The sequence below is a fragment of the Phycodurus eques genome, chromosome 1 (assembly GCF_024500275.1).
Source record: "Phycodurus eques isolate BA_2022a chromosome 1, UOR_Pequ_1.1, whole genome shotgun sequence".
Lineage (NCBI taxonomy): Eukaryota > Metazoa > Chordata > Actinopteri > Syngnathiformes > Syngnathidae > Phycodurus > Phycodurus eques.
Genome location: NC_084525.1, coordinates 46,677,800 through 46,688,727, shown reverse-complemented (window position 1 = coordinate 46,688,727; position 10,928 = coordinate 46,677,800). Strand labels below are relative to the sequence as shown.

General features: G+C 44.3%; 1 protein-coding gene across 4 annotated transcripts in view; it reads right to left on the bottom strand.

Moving 5' to 3' along the window:
* ptgfrnb (prostaglandin F2 receptor inhibitor b) overlaps positions 1-10,928 on the bottom strand; it is a 39,941-nt gene that overhangs the window by 7,199 nt on the left and 21,814 nt on the right. For all 4 annotated transcript variants that reach the window (XM_061695270.1, XM_061695240.1, XM_061695250.1 and 1 more), the window contains one exon: positions 10,218-10,325. In XM_061695270.1, coding sequence (XP_061551254.1) covers positions 10,218-10,325 — 108 coding nt within the window. The remainder of the gene's footprint in view (positions 1-10,217; positions 10,326-10,928) is intronic.

The following is a 10,928-nucleotide window of genomic DNA, read 5'->3' as shown; positions in this document are numbered from 1 at the left end:
TTTGCAGCGTTTCAAAATTGGAATGCCTGTGAAGGCCGTCGCAATGTCGCCACAACCAATTGAAAAAAAAAAAAAAAAAACCTCTCCAGGTTTTAAGTGTAAGCGAGGTGCCGTGGCCACGGGACAAATTTAACTTCTATCAAGCCACCACTGTCACAACACCAGAAAGAGAGTACGCTGTCGCTGACGCATTTTTTGACAACCACTTCGCGCCAAAATACTTCTTTTCAGTTGAAAATGGCTTCCTTTAACCAGGAACCCTCGCCGCATCGTGGCCATGGTCTGTTTTGCGCCGGTCTCTGTGCCATTAAATGTGTAAATCCAGGCAACATCTGCTTCACTAGCAGCTAGTTAGGTGCTAGTTAAACGCTAGCTCTCGTCAACGGCGTGTTGAATGAATCTTGCATAACTTTATCCAATTCATTCTACCGCGGTCGCAGTCTGCCATGAACGTCCCCGCAGCTGTACGCGCAGGGCACAGGGACGCCTCGTTCAGCCAAGACGATCGTCTCGGTGGAGACGGCGACGAGCAGCACTCATTTTTGATCCGCTACAACAGACTTGGAAGCTACTCTACAACTGTGCATATGCGCATGCGCAGTAAGTCAAAATGGCGGCTTTGCAGTATTGCAGCTCGTCAGAAAGAAGTTCATCAGTTTCTCGTGTATAATGCGCATTTCACACCCCCCCCCCCCAAAATGGTCAATAAAAAAAAAAAAAAAAAAAACTCACATTTTATAAATGTATGCCGCCATCTAGAGGTTATGAAAAACCTGTACAGTTTCAAACCAATGTCACCGCCACCTAGAGGTTATGAAAAAGGTGTAGCCTACACTTTCATTCCAATTTTTTTGGACTTGAGTTCGTTGTCACATTTCTGTGGGACCAATTATATATTACTCGTGCACTCACTGTAGTTGTCTCGCCACGCTGCACCCATAAGCGGTTGCCAGCCAATCGCACGGCACATAGAAACAAACAACCATTGGCACTCACATTCACACCTGCGGGCAATTTAGAGTCTTCAATCAACCTACCACGCATGTTTTTTGGATGTGGGAGGAAACTGGAGTTCCCGGAGAAAAGCCACCCAGGCACGGGGAGAACATGAAAACTCCACACAGGCGGGGCCGGGATTTGCACCCCAGAACTGTGAGTCAGATGTGCTAACCGGTCGTCCACCGTTCTGCAACTTCAGAATAATTCTTTGAAAAAATACTTCATGTTTTGTTCATATGGGTAGAAGCAAAATCATGAATTGTAAAAATGCATTATACATAGGTAGAAGGCTTTTCCAGAATGTTGAGGTCAACTTTGGGGGTGCGTATTATACATAGGAAATTACAGTATATATGATTCTTCGTTTCGTTTTGATTTGAATGGGGAAAATATGGATTTGGGATTCGTTTTATCCGGCGCATTCACGAGTCAATTCTACTTAGCACTCATTCGTAGCTCAACGTGACACGTTTGTCCGTGTAGCGTAACTTGAGCGCTGCGAGCGATTTCAGATGCAACGCTGGAGGAAGATCCAGTCAACCCGATTCGTGAAGAACTTCGGCAACTGCGCCAGCTTCATTACATGCTTTAAAGTGATGCGGTGGCTTCATTAAGCAGAGAAAAAGCAGCTTTGCGGTAGCACAGCGAAAAGTACAGCGCACCTCCAACTGACTATCTGGCTCTCGTCTAAGCTCATAAAACTAAAACGGCTGTATGCGGAAATGATAACAGCCTGATTGGATTTCTCTGGATTAATCCCCGGAGAAGGCTCCGAGGCTCCAAATTGCCTGAAATTCAAACACAGAGACGCAAAAGATCGACGATTACCACACGCACTTCTAATGAAAATGGCCGCGAGTTCTCCGCGCCATAAAGCAGGGCGGCGCTGGCAGAGCGCAAGCCAGACAAAAGATAAAAACACCATTTAGCCTTTCAGAAACAAAGCTGCGGGGCAGCAATGCATCCCTCATTACTGTCGAGCGCTGGGGGGGAAAAAAAAAAGATAGCTTCTTGTTCTTGCCTACTTGGCGTTTGGCCTGTTAACTAAGAGTTGAATTTCATATTTGGATATGCCGTTTGAGGCTTCCTCCGACGCCTTATAGTCATCTTCCTTAAGTGCGGTGGGACTAATGGAGTGAAAATCATTGCATTCTTTTGCTGTTTCGAATCTGCCGAACAAATTTCATTCATTTAACCGTCAGCATGCACCTCTCTCTCTCTCTCTCTCTCTCGCTCGCTCTCTCTCGCTCTCTCTCTCTCCCCCGCTTTCCTCGTCCTCATCTTGCTTTTGTTTGCTCTTCATTTACCAGGAGCACAAGACGATTGACACCTGGAGTCAAAAGCACGCACGCAAGTTTTGAGTCAAGTCATCTGGAGTCATCTCTATAATATTAATATAAATATATATAATATTACAAATGATTTTCTTGGGCAACAAATAAATAAATGAGACCGATTTAGGCCCACCTCAGTGTACGGAAAAGCGGTTTAAAAAAAACAAAGCGGCACCTACGTGGCATCAAAGTGAGCCTGACATTTTGAATTCTGAAGCTTCTGATATTCTGGGATATTCTGCTGAGACCAACAGTGATGATTGAGCGTCCAATCAAGTGGTGCGATTTCAAGCTGCGTCAATGAATCCATCTGTCTCCTGCTTTTTGATACTTATGTAATGGCCACTTTCAAGATTCTCGGATCGCTTCCAGCAGAGGGACAAAACAATATTATTGTAATGGTGTTTAATATTTCCACATTATTCCAATGCGACTTGATCGCCGATGCTCCGCAATGCATTGGTGTGACTCATCGTTTTGCCCCCACTTCATTTATTATATTTGCGCAACGGCAGACATTCGCTCATGACCGCTTGACCGCAGAGGCTTTCATCAATGACACGCAGCCGAGGGAACCGGATCCTGTCCCTCTTTTCCCTCCTCTCGACGAGCTCTTTCTCCCAACGAGCCAAACTTTTCAGGCCGTTCTCAAGCCTCCTCTTCCTCCATTTACTGGCTCCGCTATTCACCCTCCGCCACCGTTGCTCACTTGAATAGTCTGTTTAGCGGCCTCCGCTTTCCCCTCATTCACTCGCTCTCCACATCACCGGCTATTCTTTCGCTAGCTCGTTCTGTCTCCCCGACCGGCTAACGGAGCGTGAGATTGGCTAATTAACGGCTGCCTGTCGCCCCTGCAAAGACAGCTGGGTAATTTGGTGAGAGTGCGGAGGAGGGAAAGGAGCAAAAGGAACGAAAGGAGGGACGATAGAAAGATGAGAAGATGCATGCATGCAGCGGGGTTCTAAAGCAACAATTTGGCAGGTGTTAATCACCTGCCCGAAGAATGCCACCGAGTGTACGTGGCAGCCATTACGGAGTGATGGAGGAGCAGCGGTTACACCCTCCCTGCCCTTCTTACAAAAGAGATGGAATAAATGGCACATACGAAGGTTGAGCCACCTGCTCAGGCCAAAGAAGGCTGCCGTTCTGTGCCCCACCATCCATCTGGTGAATGCTGCAGCAGCAGCAGCAAAAACAACACAAAAACATCTTGGTTCTACTTTGGTATCTGGCAAATACTGAAGCTCTCTCCTTAGCTCATAACATTTGTGACTCTTTTACTTTTTTAATCTGGATGTGTTCTTTGAAAGCCAAAACGTTGCACAGAGCTTTATCGCCTCCTGCTACTTTCACAGAGGTATGCCAGAGCGGGGGGGGGGGAGGAAAAAAAAGAAAGAAAATGTCAGTGCAGAGGTGGCAAGGCTCTAAGAGAGAGAAGAAGAAAAATATCTCAAAACGGTGACAAGATTGCGGCGTGTAAAACACGCGTCGCCGTGACTGCAAGAACATGGCAGCCATCGTCCGTTGCGACGGGAGCTCCCCGTTAGCGTGCAGCGGCGGGCCGGGACCGCACAGTTGCAAAGATGGCCACGCGAGTGTCGTGCTTAAACATCTCCGTTGTACCATCAAAGTGCTCCACGTACAACACCATTTTTTTTTTTTTTAATTTAAACTGTGTTTTTTCGGTCACTTTTTTCCAGGATGAACATGCTCCAATCATGTTTATATGCAAACGGGATTGGTCTCTTCTACGTATGGTGTTCAGAGTCAGAGTTTGTGCCTTGATCGCATTACGTGAGTTGACTTTTGTTCTGTTTGAGTCACTTTGTATTGTGATATTAGAAGTGACTTCATTATCAGTCAATTGTCATTTTCCTCATTTCCTCACACTTAATATGACTGATCATTCAGTCATATTAAGTGTGAGGAAACAATTCTGCTAGCAAATCTACCAAATCACTTTTTCTATACTGTAATACTTTTTTTCTAATATACTGTTCTGCATCGAGATAGTAGTTCTCAAAATTCCCATGTAGATTTCTTGCCATTTTATGGCATCTGCTACAGAGTATTGTTTTTTCTTTTTCTTTTTGTAAATACACCAACTTTAAAATGAGTTACAGTACGCATTTATGTACATGTTCATGTCTAGAATGTGTTTAAATAGAGCGCAGGAGGGTAATGTTTAGGAGTGGCATCGATTATTTGCGAAAAAAAAATGTACATCCCAAAACCACATGTTCAAGGTCACATGTTCCCCTTTACTGCACTCACGATTCTCACCCTACACACTTTTTGGGCCAGGCGGAGAACTTGGGCGGTCGTTTTGTCCTCATCCTCCGAGACTGACAAATACATGAATATGCTTCCCACCAGGGCTCGAAGCTGACGCGCGCCGAGCCGCCATTTGCTGCTCCGTTTCCACCGTGGCGGTTAGCACGGCCACTCCCACCAGCCACCTTGGCGGGTTCAGTTGTATTCACTTGTTTGTACCGCGTGCAGATTCTGCCGCTATGCTGCTGTCTGTCGCTCATCTCGTTGCGTCCACACACACACACACACACACACACACACACACACCCCTGGATATTTTTTTGTGCAGCTTTTTGTCTTGCGTAATTTGCATCGTTGCGAACTAAACAAAGATATATGTAAGTGACAATACCCGTGTCCGCCGTTACACAATATAATGCAGCATTTTAAAGTTGTGTATATTATGTCTTAGTGACATAAAGATACTGTAAATGAAATCATCCATTCATCCATTCATTGATTCCTTCCCTGTACCGCTTTATCCCCCTGACGGGCGGCTCTCGGGTGTGCCGGCGCCTATCTCAGCTGACTTTGGGCGATTTGGGCACATTCACGCCTACGGGCAATTTCCAGTCTTCAATGAATGTACCTTGCATGTTTTGGGAATAACGTGGAAGGAAACCAGAGTACCTTTAATGATTTGAAACAATTATCCAACAATGAAAATGGCGGCGAGTAAAATCGCAGAGTGGCTCGTGACTCTGGGAAGCCACTCGCCACAGCGGCTGGTGAGCGAAAAAAAGTTCATGGCATGCCCTGATTGCAACAATCAGTCAAACTCAGTTCACCAATTGCTCTTTGGGGCTCCACAGTACTGCATGTCATTTCCGACTGAAACCCATGCTCCTCAAGTACTGAAAACTAGCATCGAGACCATATGTGTCACACTCGAGGCCCGGGGGCCAGATCCGGCCCGCTGCATCATTCGACGCGGTCGGCAAAAGCTTTTAAAATAAAAGGAATAATCGTTAGCTTCTGATTGCAAAACTACTGTAGTTATCCCTCAACTAGCCGTGTATTTGTAATAATAGGAGACAATTATACATTTATACGGTTTTCACCATAACAGCGATGTGGCCTGCGCCAAAAATAAGTTTCACACCCCAGATTTAAGTCAATTTACTGCTACTTAAAAATCCTGAATATTCTGCCATTTCGAGTTGAGTCCATACCGACTGCTCAGTGTTTGTTTTCCTTATCCACAAATAATAGGTGATGTATCGCGACCGTTCCTTTCTCTTCGGCCAATTGTGAATCGCAGCCAATTTTGCTTAAACAGTCACCTGTTGTTTTAGCATGAATGTCAGAGCCTGTGAGATTACCACCAAGCATCAAATGTGCACATTTTTCCCCCCTTTTAATTACAGAGGCGCTAGCGGTCATATTCTTTCAGATAGACCGCTGCACCTAAATGGGCACTACAGTAAAAATGATTATTCATGAAGCAGTGAGGGAGAAGGAAGGTGTGCATGTGTCTGTGTGTTAATAATGCCCATCATAAAAACAAGCCACAACAGGAGAGGCGTTTTCAGCGGCCTCGCAGGAATGCATCTGCACGGTTGCTCAACCGAGTGACAAACAATGAGTGAGCTGGTATCGGCACACAAGCGCACGTACACAACCAGGGAAGATTCGGTAATAGCTGCATTTGTCAGTAAATATTGGCCAATAAGTCAACCGATTCTGGTTCTGATTCAGAGATAGACCACAGAGACGATGCTGGTGGAATTACGTTGGCGTGCGTAAACTCATTTTGTACACACGTGCATGCACGCACACAGCAAAAAGCAGGACTGGTTGGTCGGGACCTAAAAAATGTATAGCATAATAATTCAGATTGTTGGAACTGTTACAGTTTCTTTGGTCTGCAGCCTTCATTTCCTAAAAAGAAGGTTGATGATGTATTTTTCTAAAACGAGGAGATCAGTGCCAAGATCTACATTTTGGTACATGCATTTACAGTATGTTCTTCTTCAGTTTCTCAATAAAGCGATCTGAAAGGCACTTTAAACGAGTAGTGTTTTTTTTTTATAAATATGAAATTCATATGTTTTCAAAAGCAGTTTTTGAACAATACGTATTCTTTATTGTTCCTAACTTCTGGAAAAGTGGGTTGCCACTTAGCAACCCTAATAGAAGAATGCGCATCCCTGATGGTTGTGGAGGACATGAGAATGGTTTCAATTGCGGTTTTGTTGAAACAGACGGGGGCGTGCTTCGAATTGCCTGAGGACAAAGACTTCGGCCAGGGTAAGAGGATGCAACTCGGGCTCTTTGCTTAGATACACACGGCGAGCTGGGAGTCTCCCCTCACCCTCAATGCCCTGTACCAAACGTATTAGTCGGACAAGGTCTACTGTGTTGAAGGCTAAGCTAAAATCGATGTATGGAACGTGGGTGTTGCGGGAGTCCAGGTGTTTGAAAGTGGGCTGATGCCATCATCGACTAATCTATTGGTTCTGCAAGCAAACCGATATGGATCCAAGATGGGCGTTTTCAGATGTTGAAGATGACGTGCTCAAATAACTTCATAACCACGGATGTCAGTGCACTGGCAACTGGTACGTGCAAGTGAGAATTGCATTTTTGCACTCTTGTGCTTATACTATTTTGCCATTTTGATATGAGGGTCTTTACATAATTATTATGAAGACTTGTATGATGAGCTATGGCTACATGTTCTTCCAGAACACATAAAATTGAGTGTGGGGTGCCCCGAGGGTCAACTTTAGGTCCCATTCTTTTTATCCTATATATGCTTCCCTATTGGGATGTCATCATGAAACACGACATCAGCTTCCCCAGTTACGCAGACGACACACGGCTGTGTGTCGTCTGCGTATAACACCAGGCCAATTGATACCCTTCTTAACTGTATTTTAGATGTTAAGTCCTGGATGGAAGTAAATTTCCTACTGCTCAACAAGGACAAAGCAGAGGTTTTAGTTATTGGTTTTAAGATGATTTTACTAGTTTTTAAACGTCTTAAAGGTCTTCAGCAATCATATCCATCAGACATGCTTTTATCACAAAAGGGTCCTGAGAACAAGAACTTACAGGGAGGCATTTGGGACAGCCTGCCCAGAGGGCATCAGGACCGCAGACACTATTGATGCTGTTAAAAGCAGGCTCAAGACTCAACTGTTTGGTTTATCTTTTAAATGAGTTTTTTATTATTCATCCATCCATCCGCTTATCCTGGTTAGGGTCACGGGGCGCTGGAGCCTATCCCAGCTGACTTCGGGCGAAAGGCGGACTACGCCCTGAACTGGTCGCCAGTCAGTCGCAGGGCACATATAGACACGGGCAACCATTCGCACTCACATTCACACCGTCACTGAGTGGGAACTGAACCCACGCTGCCCGCACCAAAGTCAGGCGAGTGCACCACTACACCATCAGTCTTTATTATTCATTTAGATATTATTATGATTCATTTTCCATTTTTGTAATTGTTGTCTTATTTTATTGCATTTCTTATTGTCCTTTAGTTTTTTTTGTTTTTTTTAATCCTGTCCTATTGTTTTTTTTGTTTAAGTTTAACTCCAGAGTCTCCTGACTGGAGCCTGCACGTGGGAGGTGTGTTCGGTCTGCCTGCGGGCATGTCATGCTGCAGTTTCCCCGGACCGGGTAACTTGGGGTCTCTGCACAGTGTGGGGAGTCCATCCCGGTCTACCAGGTCATGGTGGTCTTCGCAGGGGCGTCCTCTGCGGCTGCAGGCAGCTCTCGCTCTGGATGGCTCCCACAGGTTTGTCTTTCCCGACCTGGATCCTCGGTGCCTTGCTATGTCTCTACACTAATAATCAATATGTGCTGTGTGCGTGTGGGTGTGTGTGTGTGTGTGTGTTCTGTGTTTATATGTGGGTATGGGAGGTGTGGGTTCTTGTACAGTATATTTCTTGCTACTTGCATTTTTTTTTTTTTTTTTTTTTCTACGAGGCACTTAGTGTTGTATATTTATATATTTAAAACTATGCTGCACAGGTTTATGACATTGCCCAATTGTTGTGTCTGTGCATTCTTACTTGAGTAAATAAAGTTGTATTTAGGTATCAAACGCTAAAATCTCTAAAGGCCAATTAGAAAGGAACCAATTGCGACACGAAGTGTAAGGGTGCCGCCATATCTTGGCTGGTTCTGAACGACATGCATGCAGGAACAAAAAAGGCGGTACTTGCGTTCTAAAAACAAAACAGCGGCACACCCAGCGGAACCGTTTGTTCGCAGGCGAGTCGAGCTACAACACCTGAGGAAGCAAAGGCTTGCTTAGCAAAAGCGGCACACCTTCGTTAATGCATGTCACATGACACCAGGCTGCTCGCTCCTCTCTTAACGGTCAAACCTGCGCGCAAGTCAACCGAGTGATATTCCCGACCTTTGGGAATTCTGAGCTGCAAAATTAGCAGGAAAGCAACTGGGAGTCCCATTCAGTGACGCCAAGGAAACCTGATCCATCAGCACTTTCAACACTATTAAAGAACAATGCTGCCCCAGGGACGATGAATGTGAGAATGAATAATTATCATCTGCAGGTTAAAATAGTCCATCACATCGGCAGACTTTCCTGCCCAACTGTACGCTACACAGACATGCAGAGAAGAGCAAAGAGACATGTTTACATACAGTATGTACAAATCACAACAGGAAATGACATCGTGCTTAGAAATCCCACCCAAGCCTACGAGCAGAGGGTGAGGAGCAGTGTGTTTGATTCATTTGCTGGAGGGATTTATTCTAGAAAGCACTCGACGGGCGGTATAGTTACGAGGCGAGAGATGAGGAAGAATGTTGACAGACTGGTTGAGGGAGGCACCATGAGCTCATGTGACATGTTTACACACACATGAGCTCATGTGACATGTTTACATTAACAAAATGGATGCATGATGATGAAGGGAAGCTCCATGGGGTTTTAGCAAGCAGAAGGGATGAAGGCGTGACTACACGTGAGATTAAAGGAGTAGTGCAGTGAGATGGTGGCATGGAGGACACATGAAACCAAAACAATTTGTTTCACAAGCATTTGACATGCCACCACTACAATGAGGTGAACATCCAATTTTTTACTGTTTGGCTCCACTAAATGCAATTTGTCTTTAATGCAGGGGGGGGGGAAAAACATACTTTCAGTGAATGATTTAATAGTGTGTGTGTTTGTGTTTGGCACTTTTACTCATAAATCACTTTTAAATGCAGAGTACTCTGATTAGCAACGCCGCTGACTGACAGCCGAATGGCACACATTAGCAAATTGTGCACCACAGGTGTACTTCCATGTATTTGAGTGGGCGTAAGAAAGAGCCTGTGTGCAATGTTGAATCACAGAAGATCAATAAGAAACAGTAAGTTACCGATTTATGACTTGTAATTATGCATGAGGAAATTAATGTTGGGCAGCATTAAAAAAAAAAAAAAAAATCAGGTCATTTAAAATGTTGGGCTATACTCTGGTTGTTAATGCTTTTTACAATATTTTTTTAGTGAGGGCTGGCCTTCTGGGGTTGACTTTCTACGTAATGTAAGTGTGTGTGTGTGTGTGTGTGTGTGTGTGTGTGTGTGCGCGTGTTTTACCGGTCATTGGTGAGGCTCCAGAGACGCGGAGGGAACACTTCATCTTGGCCGTTTGCCACGGATAAACAGTACTGGTGTCTGAATGGATGGCAATTGAGAAAGAGGGTCCTAAAAAAAAAAAAAAACAAAAAAAAAAAATGTGTCAAATAGACATCCTCATTAAAAAAAAAAAGAAGTAATAATAATCAATAAATCATTCCATCCTCTGAGGATGTCAGTAATAATGGAGAAATAAATTACAACAACAATTCAGCGTCCTGACAATTAATTTAATCTGGCGGGCAATTAGGAAATGTGCTCTTTTTTTGTTTTTAAATGAATTTATTTCTACATTAAAAGTGCACATTTCGTGCATGTATAATAATTATTCTGGCCCCCCCAAAAAAAGTCTTTCAGACATACGATCCAGACAGGAATTGGGGCCCCAGCTGTGGAGAATCTGACCCAGGTTGGGAAAACACAACTGGACCTTTTTGACGGCGATCTTGGGAAAAGAATGCCGGTAAAATCTTTTGGGACGAGAGAGGAATGTTTGGCTTTCGTGATTCTGAAGTCACCCTTAACGGACTTTTTACAACAGCAATATTACGCCACATTATATTATACTACAGTGCTGTGAACAAGGAAGACACTGAAATCATAACACTAAGAACATTAAATGTATTATTAATCCATAAAGTGCTAATAATAATGCTAGTAAATATTAGCTTG